At 33.4% G+C, this 22540-nt stretch overlaps 3 protein-coding genes across 3 annotated transcripts; all 3 read right to left on the reverse strand.

The window, feature by feature from the left end:
- Positions 1-1180: 1180 nt before the first annotated feature.
- On the reverse strand, positions 1181-11252 carry LOC109809011 (histone deacetylase 6). Its single transcript, XM_020372229.3, is given in 7 exon segments — positions 1181-1504; positions 1506-1535; positions 2767-2888; positions 2971-3061; positions 3713-3855; positions 3956-4396; positions 10577-11252. Coding segments are annotated over 7 exon segments (1425 nt in total). The 5' UTR covers positions 11141-11252; the 3' UTR covers positions 1181-1470.
- Positions 11253-17722: 6470 nt separating this feature from the next.
- Positions 17723-19039, reverse strand: LOC145958924 (uncharacterized). Its single transcript, XM_083076636.1, has 3 exons — positions 18861-19039; positions 18643-18761; positions 17723-18552 (listed from the first exon to the last, which is right to left on the reverse strand). The coding sequence occupies exons 1-3, from the start codon at positions 19027-19029 to the stop codon at positions 18013-18015; spliced, it is 828 nt and encodes a 275-aa protein (XP_082932762.1). The 5' UTR covers positions 19030-19039; the 3' UTR covers positions 17723-18012.
- On the reverse strand, positions 19030-20634 carry LOC145958525 (uncharacterized). The gene has a single exon (XM_083076022.1). The coding sequence runs from the start codon at positions 20632-20634 to the stop codon at positions 19030-19032; it is 1605 nt and encodes a 534-aa protein (XP_082932148.1).
- Positions 20635-22540: the final 1906 nt, after the last annotated feature.

The following is a 22540-nucleotide window of genomic DNA, read 5'->3' on the forward strand; positions in this document are numbered from 1 at the left end:
TATTTCAATATTTGATTTATTTAAATCAGAATAATTACATATGATATAATCAAATCAAATACATCCTTAGTTCAAATAAAACTAAACTTATATCTTTAAGTTAAATCTCATATTAAACCTTGTAAATAAAAATACATGATAAGAAAATAAAGCTTCATTAAAAATAGTTAATCAACAAAATTATTTATTAGATCGATAAAGTTTCATTAAAAATAACTAGTCAACAAAATTATTTATCAGGTCGATAAATAATTCATATCAATAAAATAGTTACAAAAAATAGTAAACAAAATTTTTTGTTTTCTTAATCACAAAAGGTTTTAGATTAGAATAAAACATAATTTCATACTAAATCAAAGTTAACTATCAATTTCTTTAAATATTTTTAATGGAATTACATATTATTTATTTCATTTTAACATAAACCTGCATAGAAAGATATAAAATATAACAAGTCAAATTCAATCTTAGACTTTAAGTAGAAGTAAAAGAACTTAACCAACTATCTTTACAAGACAAATAACAAAAACAATTAAAATAATGACTATATATAATTTTTTTTTAAAAATATTGAAATGTTGAAGAAATTAGGATCTAATATTTTGAGAGAGTTAATTTTAAAAGAAAAATAAATAATTTTAGGATAATTAAATTAGCACCATAGCTAAAATAAAATTATAAGTATTATTGCTTTTGGTCTTAATTATATACAGCAATCATTGATTTTTAAAGTTACTTAAAATTAAATTTTTTATACATTTTATTTATTATAAATTTTATTTCTTATGCATTTATTTATAACTAATATTAAGATAACTACTTAAAATAAAAAATATATTTAAAATAAAACTTGAATTTATGATAAAATTAATTAAAAGTAATCATATTAGTTATCTTGAAGATTTATTTTATATTACTTATAATTATGGTCGGAGGTAGTACCTTAAATTCTCAAATAATGTAAACTAATATTAAAACTGAATAAGTTTTGAAAATTTGTGCTATGTGAATCACAGCCCATTAATTAGGTGATTCAAAAAATATATTTTTTTTTACCAAAAACGTGTTTTTGATAATTATTCACTTATAGAGAAATAAACATAAAACCTATTAGAATAAATATTAAGATTGGAAGTGATTTTTTTTTTCGAACATTTTGTCATCATGTAATTCCTATGGATAAAGGGGAAATGGTGATTGTGTATACATTTTACTTTTGAAATTTAAAATTCACTCTGCCATTACAAAAGCAAACATGAAAGGCAATGTTATTTTCGTGGGGTGGTGTTCTTGAAAGTTGAAACCTGCTGCCATTACAAGAGCAACATCCCCCCAACCCACCATTTGGAAACACTTCCTACTTTATACATCAAAATATTTAAACTGTAAAATGTACATCTGGCAAATCTAGAGAAAATATGTAATCTATAGTTCAAACGCTAATGTAGTACTTGTTCTGTTCTATCAGTGTTAAGATGACGGATGAACTCCTGCTTTAATCTTGATCTTCGTCCATCCCATCTGCAACAGACCTGCTGCATAGCGTATATAGTTCTTAGCTTTTGACAAAAGGAATCAAATGTGGTCACATTCATTTGCTAATGATCACATGTCCTATTCAACAATATATTCTCTTGATCTCAAAAGGTAATTGGAAATCATAAGGAAGTATTACCCTCAATCCGAGATAAATCAAAAGGTTTTATACTAGAAGGAATCTGGAGTTGGAAAAGTTAGTTTTCCACATAGTTTACTAATTAAAAAATAATATTCCTAAGAAACATTGTTTCCTAAAAATGACTTTTACCTATGTTTCCCACAAGATTATTTTCATGGGAGTAGGTGACAATCTTAACATTCCCAAGTTATTGTTGTGCGTAATCTACCTAGTGAGATCAGACTATGGTTATCGTTGTCGTCACTTTTCACATTTATTTGTAAGTACTCAATATCATGCAATGTAATGAAAGTTGTGACAGTAAATTATTATTTTCGTTTTTAGCTTATTTTAACAGGTTTACAAAGAGTCTAATCAAAATAAATTCTTTTTAACTTATTTCAATATTAATTCATAGTAAAACTTATGAATACTATTGATAAGCTCTGATTGAATAAGTAATTGTTTAAAAATAATTAAATTTTGGAAAATAATCACTTATTTTGGTTAAATTACTCAGTTGGTCCCTAAATTATTTAAGAATTTTCATGTAGGTCCTTAAAAATAAATAAGCAAATAAAATTGGATCCTTGACAATTTAATTTTCTTTTAATTGAATCCCTAAGGTTCTTAATACCATCATAAATTATTTAGGGATCAATCAAATAATTTAGCCACTTATTTTTCAAATATTCTCTCAAGAAGTTTTCAAAAATAAATAATTATTTCCTACATTAAAGCTATATCAAACACATACTGCTTAATAAGTACTAGTTTGGGGAAAAAATTGGAAAGATATTTGCTTCCTTTGAAAGCCCTCTCAAAAAACTAGCTACAGGAAGCGATAACTTCTCTAATATAAACTAAACTAAGCATACCCTAAGTTTTATGTCCAAACACATCTTAAGAGCAAAGTTATGAAAAAATGCTTAAAGAGCACTGAACTATCTAGCCAAAACTTCAATCGAAATTCAGGGTGGAGTTACCAGGCTACATGGAGCATTAAGGTTACAGTTTCACAAACCCACAATATACCTACCCTTATGCTATAAAGAGTGATAAACCAAATGGACTTACAATTCAACTTTAAAACAATATACAACCCTTACCTCGTTTGGGCAGTTAAATCAGAGGTCTTTGAACTAGTCATCTCATCATCGTGATCAGAATCATCAAAATCTTCACCATTCCATATGCGACATTTTGGTCTTATGTCCATGTCCTCCTCTTCCTGAAACCATTGACAGAATAAAATCAAACAAAAAGAAGAAAATGGAAGAGTGACAATATGTGCAACTAGTTTAAGTAACAACATCTTCTGGAGCTTCTGTGGTTGATGGTGTTGTTTGAAAAGCTACACTGGGTGCATGCGGAAGCCTGGCAAGTTGTTCCAGTAATGTAATCCTGGAAAATTAATTTAAAAAAATCCATTTTAATCAAATTTAGCTCCAAGAGAATCCTAGCAATCATCACTAGATGCTTAAGTAACACATGACTAGATGAGAAAGAACAGAAAATCACTCAAACATTTAACTGTTACCACACATGCAATTATTTACAAGATTCCAAAAAGTTGAAGCATCATATTTGCAGAAAGGATGTGACTTAGCTACAGAATAATGTGATGCATCTGAATAATTAGATTCAGAATTATCAATTAATTATTCATGTCTAGCATTTTTTTCCACAAGCATGATGAAAAAAGTATTGAAATCAGAATCATCAATGTGATGCAACACAAAAGGAAATCCTAGTTACCATCAGTAGATGCGTAAGTAACATGACTAGATGAGAAAGAACAGAAAGAAAATCACTCATAAATATTTAACTGTTACCAGATGCAATTATTCACAAGATTCCAAAAGGTCGAAGCATCATATTTGCAGAAAGGATGTGACTTAGCTACAGAAAAATGTGGTGCCTCCGAATAATTAGATTCAGAATATTCAATTAATTATTCATGTCTCGCATTTTTCCACAAACATGATGAAAAAAGAATTGAAATCTGAATCATCAATTGAGATGCAACAGAATAAGCAATTAATTTAAACTCACCGAATTTTTTCCAGATCCCTGCTTGTGTTTAGGTTTTCCATGTTGGATGGTTCAACATGAAGAGTATAGTCTGGGCCAAAATATTCATAATATTCATTGTAAGGCAACTTGGGATCAGGCTCAATTCCTACTGCCACCGCTGTCTAAAACAAAGACAGTACAAAATAGTAATCAATAAATAAGTAACACAAGCCATCACCAAAATGCATTTATAATCCTGCCCAAATAGGTAAAGAAAGAGACCTCATAACACCAACAACGAGCAACATTACGAACTGTATATCCTCCCCCACCCAAGACCATTAGAGGAACATTGAAAGATCTAAGGAAACGAAGGCAATCTGCATGACCCTTCACAGTCAAGTTGAAGCAACCCAACCGGTCACCAGTCAATGAGTCAGCTCCACATTGAAGAACAACTGCATCCGGTTGATAAACATCCATGACTTTTTGAATGATGGGGCGAAACAGACCACGGAAAGTCTGATCATCCAATCCATCATTCAGTGGGACATTTAGAGAATAATTCATTCCAGGGCCCATCCCAATGTCTTTAATGTGCCCAGTTCCGGGGAAAAAATCCCCAAACTTATGAAATGACACTGTCATCACCCTATCAGTAGTGTAGAATGCCTCCTCAACGCCATCCCCATGGTGAACATCAATATCAATATACAGCACACGCTGACCATCACCAAAGAATACATTTTGTGAATAGTATAATCAGGAAAGTAACAAGATATTTTATTCTATTTTATTAAAATTAACAAAACAAACACTTATATAACAAGTAATAGAGAAGCAGTTTTGTCTAAGTAAAATCATAAACTTTGATTTGAATAATTGTATATCCTGCTACTTCATTCTTCAACTAATCCTCCTACTTCCTTTTTAGGTAAGTATTGAATGTGTTTTTATTTCCAAGACATTAAGTGCATTTATTTTTAATTTAATACTTTACAAGGTAGGAGGAGGAACCATAGGAGGATGAGGTAGAAGAATATAGCATTACTTTTTTTATTCACGTGCAAAAGAACTACAGAAAATATATGTGTGTGCGTGTGTGTGTTTTGTCTCTCAAACTATCTTGAAATTCAATTTTAATCCTTATAAAAACTTAATATATTATCACAGACTATCTCCTTTGCATTGCATGTGTCAGTTCCTCACTTTGTAGGTGAAGCTTTATCCCATCATAGAATGGCAGCAAGCAATGATTGATGAGATATGTGGACTCCAAAGGAACCTGGAATTGATGCCCCTTCTTCCAAGGAAAACCATTGTTGGGTGTCAATGGCTCTACACACTCAAAGGTTGAACCTGATGGCAAGATTAATAGTTTTAAGGCTCATCTAGTGACAAAGGGTTATACCCAAACTTTTGGTCAAGATTATACACACTTTCTTCCATGGTTGACTGACCTTTGTCAAACAACTTTTCATTACAGCCATTTGCCATTGGCATTTGTTTCAATTGGACATTAGAAGTATATTTGGTCATATGGAACATACTGGTGGATCAACTAGTCATGCAACCATTTGAAACATATCAAAGTCACCAATGGCTAGCTACAACTCTAAATGATCCAACAAGAGCTTATCCCAGTGCCAACTCCGATACCAACTTCAGCCCTACCTCCTAACATTGAGTTGCTTATAGCCCTCAAAAAAGGTACTCGTTCTAAACCATAATCTAACTTTTTAAAGATAGTATCAAAGCCTATCATAGAGATTATTGTTGGACCTATCACATCACTTGTTGTCGGACCACTCATCAATGTCCAGATCTTGACAATAGGGATTTGTTGGAGAAGCAACTAGTAGTTTGGCAACAATAGAGTATATAAATAGGAAACAATTCTCACCTTATAAGTTGGTTTTGAAGGATTGAGTTAGGCTAAAACCCACATTATAGGATGGTATCAGAGCTTATCTTAACAATTGTTGTGGAACCTATCGGACTACTCGTAGATGTTCAATCCTGCAAACTTCACAATCGAGATGTCCGCACTCAAGATCAGCCCTTTGTATGAAGCAAGTGTGTTAGACACCTAACATCAACTAGTGATATGACCTTATTAGAGTATATAAGTGAGGAGCAATTCTCACTTTACAAGCCAATTTTGTAGATTTGAGTTAAACCCAAACCCACATTTCTAAGACCTACATTTGCTTACAATAGAGTGATTTTAGTCTTCATGTACTAAAAATGTTTTCTATTTGGATTAGGGGTTCTCATATGTTGTATTGGTTTGGGTTTAGGATAAAATTAAATCCAAACCGAACATATTTAATTGGGTTGGTTTGTTCAAATTTTGAATTTTTTTCATCCGATTCAAGCCAATCCAATTAAAGTCAAATTGGTTTGTTTCAAGTCACGTTTAGCAATAAAAAATTTAAATAAAAAAAATTACTGTATTTTTTTCAAGTTTTTACCTTCACTTTTATTGACAATTTATATAATTTTTAATTTTATATATTAATGTGCAATAAAAATATAATTATTCATATGGTCCCTACCCCAAATTTTGTGTTTTAGTCCCCATACCTAGAAACTTTAGGCTTTAGATTTTATACGAGCAATTTTTTATGCTTTAGTCTCTGTTGTCAATTATAAGTAACTTTATTAGCATTAGATGCTCTAACAATGCCACGAAGTTGAAATTGATAGTGTAAAATAGCCAGAAATTTGAAAACAAAGATGACTCGCCACACCGCTCAATGGCTTTGCCATCTCCCTGATCCTTCTTTCTCTTCTCCTCTCCTCGTCTTTCTTTCTACTTAGAAACCAACTAACCTACAAAATACAATAAGATAGGCTCTTACCTTTGTTGACTTCTACTTATGCTTTCAGATATGAGTAGTTGTAATGCAATGTTGTCAAATATCCGTTATAACCCCGTTATAACGGAAAAAACGTCGCGGTTTGAACCTAAACCGCCATTCGCCATCCGTTATATGAAGGTTTATGGCGGTTTCCGCCATTTCCGATATGGCGCCCGCCATGGTCATGGCGCCGTGAAGGTTTATGACGAGCATGGCGGTCATGACGGTTTTTTTTTTCAAAAAAAAACCTATTTTTGGGCTTTGAAACAGGCCCAAATGGAGTGAGCCCTAAGTTTTTGGCTTGTCTCCACGTCTCGTCTCTCTTCTCCCTCACAGTCGCGACTTTCTGCACTCGAAGAGGAGGTGAACCCTAAACATCTCCGGTCACCTTTATTCAACTCCAATCACTGCACTTCGGTCACCTTTGCCATCGACCACCTGAACCGCGGCAGCCCAACACTCCGGCCAGCAACCACGAAGTGCCAACAACACTTATGGAAGTTGAAACCGCCCCTAATCACCTTCGTTCACCACCCCTTTGTCCCCTTTCTGGCCGGCGACCTGAACCGTGGTGGCCCAGTACTCTGGCGAGCTACTCCGGCGAGCAACTCTAGCGAAACTAGGTTTTTTTTTTTCAGTTTTAATCCTACTTTTTTTTTCAGTTTTTATCTTCCTCCTACTTTTATTTTTTCAATTTTAATCCTCCTCCTCCTTTTATTTTTTCAGTTTTAATCCTCCTATTTTTTTCATTTTTTTTTTCAGTTATAATCCTCCTTTTAATTTTTCCTACTCCTTTGAGTCCTTTGTTAATGAATTCATTGTTGCATCTGCAGCATGTTGCATCTGCAGCAAGCAACAATTTTTTTAATCCCAATTCTTCTACCAATTGGGTCAATTTAAATTCCTATTTTCTTCTAAATTCTAAACTAACATTGAGTGCCTATTTTATTATTCTTTTTCTTATTTTTAGGACAATGTCTAGCAATCCAATTCCAAGCCAAAGTCAAACATCCTCAAACTTTGTTAGATAGGATGGAAACATTGTCATCCTACCAAAGAGAATGATACCAATGAAACTATATGCAATTATTGTAAAAAAATCATGAAAGGGGGAATTACAAGAGCAAAGCAACATTTAATCAATTATGTTATGAGACTTGATGAATTATGGTATTGTTGTTATGATATTTAAGTATTTAAGTTGATATTATGTTGGTTTTAATTTAGTTTTGTTGCTTGTTATTTATTATTTTGCCGTTTTCTTTGTATATAATATATAGAAATATTTTTTTTATTTTTATTTTTTTGTCCGCCATGACGTCCGCCATAGGCCGCCATGGCATCCGCCATAGAGTTATAAAGGATTTTTGGCCTCGCCGCCATAGACCGTTATCCGCCATCGATAACCTTGTTGTAATGGTTTTGCCAAGATCCACCATCCATGGTGGCCAAAACTAGGTAAACAAATCAACCATTTAAGTCCCCCTCTAATTTCTATTCCTATTCATATTCATCATTGCAAACATAGTTGAAGTTGTTCAAATTACAATTACTAACTTTACTTTCACATTTACATGGTCTTTCTCTACAATAATAGTACCATATCTCTCATCTATCATCCCCAACCCTTAAATCCTCCAACCTCTGCATTATCAAGCCCATCCTCTCCAACTCTTCCCTGCCAGAAGTTGTTTCTTCTCTTAACATGTTGCACCTCGAGCATTTGCTTACCCTCTTGTGTTCTCTCCACCCTTTTACATTGGGCAAGTTGATTCACCTCCATTTGAAGACCATTAGTTTCAAACGCCCCTTTACCTATGTTGCATGGATATGGGTACGATACTGGGTATGGGTACAGGATACGCAAGTTTTAAATAATCTAGGATATGGGTATGTTTAATGTAATTTAAAAGAATTATATTTTTAATTATATAAACCCAAGTAAATTGTATAGATGATAAAAAAGAAAACACAAATAAAAAAGACACTTATCACTTGAACTATAATATCAATAATAAAAATCTTAACACTTAAAAACATGATTATAATATCACTCTTAAACTATGATATCACACTTTAATAGTCTCAATCATGATATATCACACTTTAATAGTTTCAATCTCTATGTTTCCTTGTCCAGCATATGTGAAAATAACGCTTCTAACTCTAGTTCATCAAGAGAAATAGTAGCAACTTCAAGAATTTTAGTCCCTCCAAATGGATCCCATAAATCCCCACCAATATCTCACATTTTGCTCTCACCCTCTGTATAACTCTTGCTCTTTCTTGAAAGGAGACGAAGATTTGTACGTATAAAAACTAAATCTTCAGCTCTCTTAGGATAAAGCCTATTTCTTTTCATAGAATGGATAAAAGAATATGTGCTCCAATTTCTCTCACAATAAGAAGATGATAATGGTTGAGAAAAGTTTCAATGCAACAGATTGAAGTTTGGAAATTGCTAAACCACACATAACCCACCAATCTTTTGGTTTCAAGTTACATCTATCTTGCAAAGAATAAAATTGGCCAAGCTCTTTTCCAACACCTAAGAATTTGACAAATTTTGTAGTTACCTCTACCCTTTCCTTTGGATTTGAAAAGTAGCTCCTAAGGCATTTGTTTCTTCCTAAACAAGTTTCATTGTCCTTATGTGGGGAAACCCAATTTGGAACTTCCTCATTGATGAGTTGTGTCGTGTCACTCATGGATGGGAATTGAGAATTGGGGGCAAATAGAAATAATAGAAAACCTAATTTTTTATTAACATATATAGGTCATAGTTTTTGGACTTGGGTATGGACTGATATGTACCCAAAAAATACCCATGTGTACCCAAATTAAGTATCCTCATTTTTTTTTTTGAAAAATGTTTTGGGTACATACCCACGAGTACGAGTACGAGTAAGTACCCAATACATGTATGGCATATGAATTTTGAAGTGCCTAAGCTTCAGAGCCCTTAACAATTCTAGCCAACCGCTTGATCTCCATGTACTTCACTTGCGATGATTTCATTTAGGCATGTAAGGTGTTCTACAAAATGGAGATTACAAATTTGTACACTTGGGAGTTGAAACAATATGCTTTTGGGGTTTGCTAAATTGGGCATGATAGAGCAAGCTACGAGCTTCTTCTATCAAATGTTTCATAAGGATTATGTATCTTGGAATTCAAAGATGAGGCTTCGAGATTTTACAAATAGTTTAGGATATTATTTGTGGGGTATAATGAGTTTAGCTTTACCAATGTCTTGATTGTTTTTGTAAAGTTGAAAGAATTTGAACTTTGAAGGCAAATCCATGGGTAGATTTTACTTGTCGAATTATCATCTAACGTGATTATATAGCTTAATTGTTGATGTTTATGCCAAGTACGAAAATATGGAAGATGGCAACATGCAAGAAGATTATTTGATGACATGCCACTAAAGTAAAAAGAAAGAAAGGGTGAAGAACGAAGAGGAAGAGAGGGAGAAAAGAAAGAAGTAACAGGGGGAGGGACTCCCCTGCCGAAAATCACCTCGGCGACAATGCATGGGGAAAGCATCTTCATTTTCAAATTTATGGTGGTTTAACAATTGATCAATCTAAAAGATAAAAAATAGCTGATCAAATCATCGAAATAGTTCGAGCTAAAGAACTGATCCCATTTAGTTTGAATTTGAAATGAAAAAAACGAATTAACCCTGCAAATTTAATTGGCTTGATTTGGATTGTCAGGTTCATCAGATAACTCCAATCCAATGAATACCCACACCTAATGGAAATGTAAGGACTGAAAACATAATAAACTTCTACAAGGGACAAAATTTCGGGATTTTTCGAGGACCAAATTATATTTTACCCACAATAATAACAACAAAAATTAGGTCATCACATTCATGTTCATACGACATATTTGCATCAAACAAAGGGTGTTGCGTGAAATCAATACCAAAACAGCAAAGGAATGGTCGCTGCCGGAATTTCTTTCAATTCTTTATCCTATGAGTGAAATTGCAATTGCAATGAAAATGAGAAAAGGAAAAGGAGAATACCCTGTGAACTTTGAGGAGTTCTAGAATGCCAAGTACAATGTCGTTGACGTAGCAGAATCCGGAGGCCTCGGCCTTCTTGGCGTGGTGCAGGCCGCCAGCCCAGTTGATGGCGATGTCGGCGTCGGAGCGGTTGAGCCTCACGGCGGCGCCGATGGAGCCGCCGGCGGAGGCGCGGCAGAAGTCAAAGAGGCCGTCGAAGACGGGGCAGTCCTCGCCGACGTTGAAGCGCTTGAGCTGGCGGTAGTGGGAGTGGGAGTTCTCGGAGAGGATTTGCGGCGAGACGTTGGCGAGGAAGCGGACGTAGTCGTCGGCGTGGAAGAGGGCGATGTCGTCGGCGGCGGCGGGGAAGGGGCGGTTGACCTGCATGCGGCGGTGGAGGCCGTAGTGGACGACGAGGTTGTGGGCCATGCGAATGCGGTGGGGTTTCATCGGGTGGCCTTGGCCGTAGTAGTAGTCGCCGATGCTGGGTTCGTAGAAATACGTCACTCTGCGCCTCCTGGCGTCCGAACCCACCGACGGTAAGGAAGCGCCACTCTCTGTCTCTGCTCTCTCCCCTCTCGCCATTTCCTTCTCTCCTCTCTCTCTCTCTCTTCCTAGCTACTCTTATCACTTGCTACTTTGAAAATTTTATAAAGCTACCATGATATCGCCATGTTATTCTAACTAGGCCTGTTTCGGACGGTCTCGGACGGATTCGGGTAAAAAATATTTAGCTCAATTTAAATCGATCCAAAAAAAAAATAGTCTATTTTTGATCGTAATAGTGTTTTGGATTTATTGGGTTTAGATTTTCGGATCTCGGATTAACTGGATCGGATTAGTCGGATTGGGTCATAACTCGAGCTCGCAACACGAAACAAACAACCCCCATTTGAGTTCAACACCCACGACAAACGAATCAATCATTACCCACAATGAAAAATCCAATCTTGGACAAAAAATACAAAACTTCACTTCATCCAACAACACCCCACAATCTCTAAGTTGGCCACTGATAATGCCTGATCAAACATTAAAGGGAAAAAAGATGTCATTGTCGGAATTGTTGCGTTAACGTAAGATGGGCATTACATTATCCATTTGCGAATATTAAGGAATTTGTTAAAAGGGAAAAAAAGTTTGGAAATTGTTAAAAATGATTGAGACCCATTTGTAAGGAGAGAAATGTGGAGTACCTGGGAATGCGTTGGATTGTGGAGATGATGGCACAGTGTGGAAAATAGGGGTTGTAGTGAAGAGGGATGATCTTGACGAGATGGGCGGTGGTAGGGTTTCTAGTTTTTACTGGCATGAGGAGAGGGTTTCGTGGTGCTTAGGGTTTCTACTTTCTAACTTTTACCCTCGCAGTCGCGGTGCTAGCTAATAAGTAATAACATACCTTTTAAATTTAATTATTATGTTTCGGTCGGGTATGAATACCGACGGATTCAAATATTTTAACCCGAACCCGACCAACAAAACCCATGTCAAACTGAGTCAAACAACCCGTAAAATTGAAGAAAAAAAAAACTGTCCAAACTAAAAAATGGACCACGGAAAACTTCGATTTCGAGCAGTTCGAAACTTTCTGCTCACGCCTAATTCTAACATCCCATTTTTCTCTCCATTTTTAGATAATTAAATTTTCAAGTTCATAAAAATATCCTCTAGAATTTACCCATCAAAATATTTAGTTTAAAATAAAAATTTATATCATAATAAAAAATAATATGATTAAAAAGATAATTGTGTTTAAGTGTACTTTTTATTTTTAAAATATTTTTATTTTTATTTTATAATAAAAAATTAATTATATAAAATTTATAAATTAATGGATATAATAATAAGTTTAATATATTTATTGAACTTATTATAATCCAATGTATATGATATTTGAAGCAAATTAATATATAATATTGTCTTTACTAAAAAAAATTTATTTATTATAATTTTAAATTAGTATCATGTATTATTCTAAAATTATTCATGAATAACTATTTAGAAAAATATATTTTTTCTTTTAATATTGTCTAGACATGCAGTGCATTTTTTCTTCTAATAATAATAATTGAATTTAAGGTGATAGTATAAAGAAAATTTTACACAATAATCCAATCATAATTTCTTATAATTGATAAATTTGTTGACTTTTATTATAATTATGTTAAATTCTACAAGTTGTGATTATTATTGATCGACTATATTAAAAAATTTACACTATTAAACCCCTAATAATTATATTTGATAGTATCATCAAATGTTAATCTATATTATTAAAAAAATGAATATTTTATTTTGGTGGACACAAATTTTAGATTAATTTATTTTTATAACTATTTATAAAGCATTTTTTCCATTATCTTTTTATTTATTTGTTATCTATTTTCTTTTACTTATATTTACTTTTTAAATTTTTTATTTTTAATTATTTTTTTATTATTTTTTATTTTAGGGGGTGTGTTGGTTTAGGATTTCATAGAATTTTAAAAGATTTTTTTTTAGTAAAAAAGTTCGTTGGTATTTAATCAGGATTTTATGTCACTTAAAGAATCTAGTGCTATTTAATCTAGATTTTCAAGATTTTTTAAAGAGTGTATTAAAATCTATTGGCATTCATTTGAGATTTTTTATAACTTAAAAATAATTCATTGGTATTCAAAAATATAAGGATTTTAAAAGATTGTTATGTTAGAGAGATTTTGAAGGATTTTCTAATGCTATCTATAAATACCAAATTATAAAACAATTTCATCTAAACCCATCAGATTTTAGAGGATTATTTTAAGTGACTTTTCACGTGTTTCAAGAATTTCCAAGTGAATTTTTTATCTTTTTTTTTACTATGCTTCTATCTTCTTCATTTTTTCTGTGCTAATAATACTGCACTATTGTTCATTGTTAATATATAATATTGTACTATTGTTCTCATTTCATTCTCCTATTTTGTGAAACTCCGATATGTAAATGATAATGTCATTGATTTGCTCTATTTTTCTCTTCGCTCTCTTTAATTGACTTGTTCTATTTTATTCTATTTAGTTTAAGTTTTTTCCTTTATATAACACAAAAAAATGCTTGAAATTTTAACTTTTAAGTAGTAATTTTTTTTATAACACACGTCAAAAAAAGGGAAAGGTGAAAAGATGAAATTGATATCATGATCTCTACAATATATATATATATATATATATATATATATATATATATATATAAGATGAATTTGAGTTAGGATTGTTGTGAATAGAATGAGATGAAAATAGATCTTAGTTGGGAGAAAAATCCTCTCAGCATAAAAACTGCGATCTCTCTCCTTCTCTTGAGTTTGTTACTCTTATCCCTCTTCCTTTTATGACTCAACAATTATTTTATTTTTTTTAACTATGAATTTTTTTTATTTTTATATTATAAAATTAGGATTTTTTTATATTTTAAAGAAAGGAAATTAATATAAGACATTGCAATATCTAATTTTTTAGGATTTAAGATTTATGCCTCCATTAACTTATTTATAAAAAAAAAGGAAATATTGTTAAAATATTTATTAGAATAATTTACATTTATAAATATTGTTAAAAAATTATCATATAATATATAACTAAAATACTAATATATATATAAATATTTTCTCTATATCTAAATACTTCCGTTTATATAAAAAAATTTATATATCTAAATATTTTCTCAGTATCGAATGTATTGATTTTTTTATATAAAAAATTATCTTATGTTTCTCTATTTCCATTTTTACATGTTTTTTATAATGGCCAAGGTATTTGATCATTCATCTTAAACATTATCGGTTAATGAAAATTATACTTTTGAGCTTATTATTCAAACTCAGGAGCAAGAGCGAGAAGACGTTAATGCTTGGAGGACTAGTATAGCCATGAATATGTAGGTGAATGTTATTTAAGAGGATTTGATATTATGGAGAATTATTATTATTATTATTTATTTAGACATTGTTATTTTTTATTTTTATTTTTATTTTTGTCTTTGACTCTTTTTAAATATGAATGTATGAAATTTTTTTTTGAAATCTTATCATATGTCAAAAATCTACGAAAATTCTACAAAATTCACAAAGTCTCGTAAAATCCATTAAAATCCTAATTTAAAAGTCTTGCAGAATTCATTAAAATTCTGAATTAAAGTCTTGTAGAATCCTACAAAATCTTAAAAGTCATGAAAATCTTGCAAAGTCTTTTAAAATTCGCAAGATTTTCTTTAACTAAAAAATTCATTTAAAATCCTAATCCAATACACCCCCTTAATTTTTAAATAGGAAGATTTATTATTTTTTTATTTTATTTTATAACTAGCATTTTAGTCTATATACAATGCATAAACATGTTTATTATATATAATATAATTAAAATTTGTAATATATATATAATATATATAAATTATATTTAAAATATATATATATATATATATTTTAAAATGTATAAATTATATTTTATATTTATGATAAATTATATAGGGGTTGATTGAAGGCAAAAAGTGTCTAATTATGATTGCAAAATCAATAGTAAATAACATTTTTTAAATTTTAAAAAATTAATATATTATTTGTGCAATTAAGGAAAAATTATCGTTAATTTTAGTCGATCAAATTTATTTATTAAGTAAACATGAGTTGAAATAAAGTTCAATTTATAAAATGTTAAATCATTTGCCCTGCACTATTAACCATTGTCTTTGCAGCTTAATATATGAATCTGGTCTAAAGCATAAGTTATGAGCGTTATTGAAAAAGGTGTTGATCCATTCCTTGTTTCATGGAATCCCTAAGAACTTGAAATATTTGTTTTACAATTGCATGCATGATCCTACTTGGCAGACAATATGCATAATGGTTCTTCATGATTTGCTAAACAAACTTTGGTTTCTGGACATCTGAAAAACTCTGTAACTATTGATTGAGCTTCACATTTGTTTAGAGACTTGCTTTCAAGTCCTTGAAGAGAAAAAGTTAACAGCGTATGGAACGATAAACAAAATTGTCATAATCTATTGAATTCTTTGCAAACCTTAGAAACTAACAAAAGGACTGAAAAAATTATAACAAAGGAAGGTGAGCAAGAACATTCTGATGGTGGGCTTATAATTTTTCTTTCTCTTTTTAGACTCGGGCTATGCTGAGAGTGAACAATTAAGAACCAAATAATATCATTTAGGTTATTTTCTATATAGAAAAAAGTTAAAGAAAAGCATGTTTCTTATCTGCTTTTTTATCCAATTTTAATGCTGTTCGAGTAAAAGTGATTGGAGAAGCAATAAAAGGAAGTTGATCTATAAACTTAGATTACTTGAGTGAGATGATTGAACCATGAATGTAGTTTGATATTTTTGAGACTTCTGAATATTTGCAGCATAATTCTGTTACATGGACCTCCTGGGACCGGGAAGACATCTTTATGTAAAGCATGAGCTCGGAAATTATCAATTCGATTCAATTCAAGGTGCACTGATCTATTACCAATACTTTTTTAATAGACAATAGTCTATGAAAACGAGTAAATAAAGGGGAAAAAAATTAACTTGTTTATTTGGTTGCGTAGTATGAATCTGTAAAGCAAACTTAATTTTTCTCATCTTTCCCCTGGACTTAGTAGTACACTTTGTGTGATGAAATTGATAGTAATAGTTCTGACTTTACTTGGCAGGGTATTTAGTGAAAATAATTTCATTTTTGGATCACCTTCTCTGGACAAAGTAGAGTTCTTAGTTAATGCAGAAAGAAGAGAAGAAAAAATGCAAACTAGTACTCGTAATTGTGGCAAAAACAAAAAGACTTGTGATCATCATCTTTGTTGTTTTGTTGCTTTGGAATTGAAGCACATAATTGTAGTATTTAGTCAGGTTTAGAAAGTCGGACCAGAGTTTATTGACTGTTGGCTTCTTAGATATTGGGTCTGCAAAAAGAAAGCACACAGAAATGCTTGCTTAGGTATGTGATCCATGTCATTTGATCCATGTGGGGGACGTCATCTAGTGAGGCAAGAGGCTTTGTTATTGTTTGCAGAGAAGTTGGGTAACTGTTGAAATTTTAAGCCACTTTAAGATATATCTGAAAATCAATTGGAGTTGAAAAAAAATAACTACACCAATAAGCTTTTGATTTTTTGTATTAGAATGCATGCTTTTTTTTTGTTGGAGACTTTGAGACCAATGCTCTAATGGAGTTATAAATTGAATAAGTTCTTTCCCTCAACTATAATCCCAGAGACCTATACATTATTGAGCATTATTTAACTATACAAATATAGGAGTTTATGGAATTTTGAATCAAGGAGGTTAATTAGTCAAATTGTGAAATTGTCAACCATAAGGATGTTGCATACTTACTATATATATATGCATGAACTATTTTTGTATGTTTATCAGAATGTGTGATTGTGTTTCTTTGTCCTATTAAGTAGCAAAACTTTTCCAAAAGATTCAAGAAATGGTAGAGGAAGAAAGCAACCAGTACTGTATTGATTGGTGAGACATAACAGGATAAAATCGGTATGGTGATTGGTTAATCTAGTATTTGTATCCATTGGTGAATCATAACAAGATCACTGTTTTTTATTTTTTTTCTCATGATTCACGGTGAAATTCGTAGGCAGTACTATGTATAATTCTTTTTTACCTCTCCAAGCACCTGTTTGGGCCATTAAAGTCAAAGTTGCTATAAAATAAAGCACAGACTTCTTTCCTCAGTATCATCACTAAAACATTACTATACCCAGACCCGAAATTAGCATCACCCTAATATAAAATGTGACACTCTTACTATCCCAACACATACATTGTAATAATGTAATTAAGTTAAGAAAAATAAACTTTCAAAGTTGGTAAAAAGGTTCACATAAAAACCTTTAGAAACATTCTTCGATATCCAAAATATCTTGAAAATGAAACTTGGAAAATAAAACATAAGAAGTTATAAAATGTTTTCAAAATAATAAGTAAAGCTCCATTTACAAATAAATTTCATGTCCTAGAAGTCTTCTGTCCCGATATCACAATATTAGAGCATACCCATAACTCAACTGTTGGCATTCTAGATGTTACTCATAGTCGGATCTTCCTCACCTAAAACATCCACAAATTATACGGTAAGAAAAGAAAACATTTATATGAAAAGCACACAAGAAAAATCCACAATATCGTCTCATCAAGGTTATCAATAAGGTTATACGGCGGATGGCGGCAACGACCTTTAAGTGCCATATTGCCATGGCGGATGCCATGGCGGTCTATGGCGGACATCATGGCGGACAAAAAAAAAAAGATATATATATATATATATATATATATAATATGATGCAAAAGCAGAAAAATAACAAACACAGCCACATTAAGAAACATAAACATAAACAAAAACAGCCATCAAAACAAAGCCACAATGTTAAAAAATAGTAAAACACAATTGTCATTCCTAAAACTATTTTGTTTAATCCCCTTCACTCTTCATCCTCATCAATGTCTGCATAATTAATTTCTACATGATGATGTTTTTCATTCAAAAATCCTTCAGCTTCTTCTCCATCTGAATGTATGAGATTAGCATTTGGTTCCTCCTCCTCACTGCTAGAGCTAGAATCCTCTGATGTCTCAACTTCTTCAACCCTTTTCCCCTTATTCTTTGAAGCTAATCCTTTGGCTCTTTTAGAAGGATTAGTAGATGTTCCTACTTGCTCCTCCCCACTTGCTCCTCTCCTTTTGTGACGCCTAGTGTATTGTCTAGGCTCATCAAGTCCTGAAGCTTGATAAACTTGTCTCCAAGTAAGGTCATCATCTCCTTCATGAACCCTCTCATCTTCACCTTCTTCCTCATCCATCTCTCCAATTAGCCACTCATTGCAATCATCAATCCCATTGAGACTAATGGGATCGATTTCATCCTTAAGGTTATACATTTGATGGAGTGCTTGATTATACTTGACAAATACCAAGTCATGTAGTCTTTTATGCTCGAGTCTATTCCTTCTCTTGGTATGAACCTAAAACAATTAAATAAATACTTATTACTTAAGGAATAATAAGCAAAACATTGATTATTAATTTTAAATTGGAACTAAGAAATTAATTACTTGCTCAAAGACGCTCCAATTACGTTCACAACCCGAAGCACTACATGTCAAGCTAAGGATCCTTATTGCAAGTTGTTGCAAATATGGAGTATCTGAACCATACATCCGCCACCATTGAGCTACAAATGCAAACAAAATATGTTAACACAAACACTTGAGCAAATGACTTTATGACTTAGAGAATAATAGTTCAAAAGTTGCAATGTTTTGTCTCTTACCCGGTGCAACTTCACCCCTCATTGCTATGGCAGTTGTGCACCCAAACATACCACTCGCAGCTTTATAGTGAGCCAACTCCTTATGAACAGTCTTTTCCATCTCCAAATCTCCCAGCAATTTATTGATACAATCATACAAACCCCTAATAATCTCACCATTAAACTCCATCTATGGGTTGGCATAAAAGAACTCTGGGTTCAAAAAGTGACCAGCAGCATGTAAAGGGCGATGAAGCTGAATATCCCATCTTTTATCAATGATTTCAAACACATCCTTGTATTTGCTTTCATCTTTAAAAGATTTCATAATGGTTTCCTTTGCCTTGTCCATTGCCTCATATATGTAGCCCATGGCTGGTTTTTTCTCACTATCCACCAGCCTAAGCACTTTTACAAGAGGAGCCATCACTTTCAGAATGAAAACTACATTCTTCCAGAAACTAGGCATCAAGACAGTTTTTGTGGCTTCCTTTCCCTTGGCCTCCTTTGCTAGCTTGTTTTGATTCCACTCTTCTGACACAAACATCTTTCGGAGATTAGTTTTCTCTTGATGAATCCTCTCCAAGGAAAGATAAGATGTGGCAAATCGAGTGATTGCATGCCTGACTAATTCCCTCCCCCCAGTAAAGAACCTCAACATGCTCAAAGTGCTTGAATGGCTATAAATGAAGCCAACAAGAGAGATAGCTCGCTGAATGGTCTTCTTTATATGGGGCAGCTTGCCAATGTCCTCTAACATCAAATCTATACAATGTGCAGCACAAGGAGTCCAATAAATTTTTTTTCTTTTCTCCTCTAGCAACCTACCAGCAAGAACATAATTACTTCCGTTGTCCGTTATAACTTGGACAACCTTTTCCTCTCCAATCTCCTCCACAATAGAATCCAGCAACTCAAATATCTTTTCACCGGTCTTTACATAATCAGATGCATCAACTGACTTTAAAAACATTGTCCCAGAAGAGGAGTTCACCAAAAAGTTGATTATGCTTCTTTGTTTCCTATCGGTCCAAGCATCTGACATTAAAGAACACCCAAAACTTGCCCATTGATCCTTTAATGGCTTCATTAATTCATTAGTGAACTCCACTTCTTTTTGAAGGAGTGGTACTCTAATGTCATGATAAGAAGGAGCTTTCAAATGCTTCCCAAAATGCCCAATTTCAGGAATCATATCTTGAAAACTTTCCAACTTTATCAAGTTGAAAGATATGCCAGCTTGGTACCAAAAGCGTGCTATATATTGGTAAACCCTTTCTACAGCTTTTTTATCACAAAGCTCTCTTATGCCCGCTTGCACCACCTTGTCTTTCCTATTTTTTGCAGCTGTAGATTGAGGTTGAGTGTAAAGGTCCATAGGTTCTTTCCTAGTATCCTTCAATCTAATATCACCAATTGGAGGTAATCGAGAATCAGAACCTCCAAATTCCATAAATCCTTCTTCACATTGTACCTCAATCTCTTGCATTGTCTTCTTGAATGCTTCATTTTGCCTCTGCTTCTTACCATCCATAGCTGCCCTTATCTCAACTTTGACAGCTTCAGGAGCCATCAAACAAGCTGTAACATTGCCCGCCTTTCCAACCAAATGCTGTTTCACCCTTGTGATACCTCCTTTCATGACCTTCTGGCAATAATTACATGTCAACACATTTGTATCATTCTCTCTGACCGGTGTACAATGCTTCCAAGCAACGTCACTCCTCTTAGAATTAATGGAACTAGAAGATGACATTGTCGGTGGCTGGGAGTTTGAATCTGTCTCCCCTGACATTGTCGAATTGTCGGATGCGGTGGCAGTTGTGATGGCAAAACTCAAAGGAGGAGGAAGAAAATACCTTTTTTTGGATGAGACTTATTGAACAAATTCCACTCATCCTTTGAACCATTGCAATATAATTGTTCTCTTTTTGGTTCATTTTGTGTGCAGATATAACTAACCCAAATTCAGCTAACAATACCTTAATACACCTCATTTTTTGTGCAGGTATTGAGCTAGTGACTTGAGGATTGAAGACTCTTAGGATTGGAAACCTAAGAAGCTAAGGAGCAGAGAAGAGGTTCTGCGCCGGGCTCAATATAACCTGCGCTGGGCGTGACAAAAACAGAGTATTTCATCTCTGCCAGTTATATTGCGCCGGGCGCAAAAGGAATTAAGCCGGGCGCAAAAGGAATTAAGCCGGGCTCAAAAGGAATTGCGCCGGGCTTGTGTTGAGACAGAGAGTGCTTGACTTCTCTGGAAGAACTTGCGCCGGGCGCGAAGAATTGTGCGCCGGGCGCGAAACCCTAATCTGATCTCCCAGGCTCGTATTTGAAGCCATTTTCGGGGATCTTTCTCTCCATTCACACATTGGGTGCGTTTTGGGAGCTGTGGAAGGGATTCCCGGAGCTTGGAGCCGTTCGTGTGTGGGTCTTTCCTTCGGTTCTTCATCCTCCTTTCATCTCTATTTTGTATTTGCCCTCTTTGTTGAGTGGTTTCACCCATTTTGTGGGGTTAGATGTAACCAACGAATTCTATTGTAATCCTTACGGTTTTTATGATATATATATACATGTTGTTTCATTCATTGTTGTGTTTGTTTCTTTGCTTAATGCTTGCTTTGGATTGATCACCCTTTGCATGATTTAAGGTTCCATTGAGTATTGGGAAATACCTTTGAAATTAGTTCTGGAACATATGCCTAGTGGAGATTGTATCTAGGGATAGAGCTTGACCCATTAGTAGTCTTAAACCCTAGCCCGTAATGCGGGTGTAGGTATTGGGTACTCAAGGGATTGATATTCAATATCCGCACCTAGGCTCTTTCTCTAAGGGATTAGGTTTGAGTAAACTATTGGGTTGACTAAGCAATGAATTTAACAAGAGATTAAGGATACATTAGTGTTACGTTTGGTGAAATCTGACCCCCACAACCTCACAATACCACAATACCATTCCTTACCTTTTCCACTCACAAACCAATATTTATTTACAGCTTTCATTCCAATAGTCTTAACCTTGAATTCACATGACAAATTATGAAATTGGAATTATTTTTTAGTCACGAATAGTCAATAAATGCTTATTTTACCTTCTAATCCCTGTGGATACGATATTTTTACTACTTGAACGGCCGGTATATTTGCCGTGTTTGAGACCGTTGATAGAATTAAACGAAATTTCAATTATAACAAAAGTACTTCAACGGAAATCTCAACAAGTTTTTAGCGCCGTTGCCGGGGATTAGAATGGCGATTTAGTATTTATAGTTATTTGTGACTTATTCTTTTACTTTTATTTTCATTTTATGGTAGCAATGAATTGTTGAAGCTGACCTGGGCGCTCTAGTCCTCTACTTTCTCTTGTATGCTAGGTACTATGAACAAGATTGACCAATCCCTCTGAGCAATTGTTGAGCAATCATGAGATTGAGCACAAAGCAAGGAGGAACAAGAGCAACAGGAGGAGAAGGAGAGTAGAGCACTTCAAGTTGGCCACCGTCAGGCTCGGGACAGTAAACAAGCGCTTCCTGGGAGGCAACCCAGAGATCTGAACTGTGTTTTAGATTTTTGTTGCATGTTGTTCTGTGTTATAAGTGTTGTTTTGTATTATGTGTTGTGTTTTGTGTTATATGTTTTGTGGTATATGTTGTTTGTGTTATGTGTTAGTTGTTAGAATCATGTTTGAATGGGTAAATATA

The sequence above is a fragment of the Cajanus cajan genome, chromosome 6 (assembly GCF_000230855.2).
Source record: "Cajanus cajan strain Asha chromosome 6, NIPB_CcT2T_4, whole genome shotgun sequence".
Taxonomy (NCBI): Eukaryota; Viridiplantae; Streptophyta; class Magnoliopsida; order Fabales; family Fabaceae; genus Cajanus; species Cajanus cajan.

Bases quoted from the DNA above. Each gene is read 5' to 3' on its own strand.
- LOC145958924 (XM_083076636.1), bottom strand. From the start codon at position 19,029: ATGGAGTTTAATGGTGAGATTATTAGGGGTTTGTATGATTGTATCAAT. The intron at 18,762-18,860 runs GTAAGAGACAAA...TTGCATTTGTAG, and splicing joins GAGGGGTGAAGTTGCACCGG to CTCAATGGTGGCGGATGTAT. The intron at 18,553-18,642 runs GTAATTAATTTC...TAATTGTTTTAG, and splicing joins ATTGGAGCGTCTTTGAGCAA to GTTCATACCAAGAGAAGGAA.
- LOC145958525 (XM_083076022.1), bottom strand. From the start codon at position 20,634: ATGTCAGGGGAGACAGATTCAAACTCCCAGCCACCGACAATGTCATCT.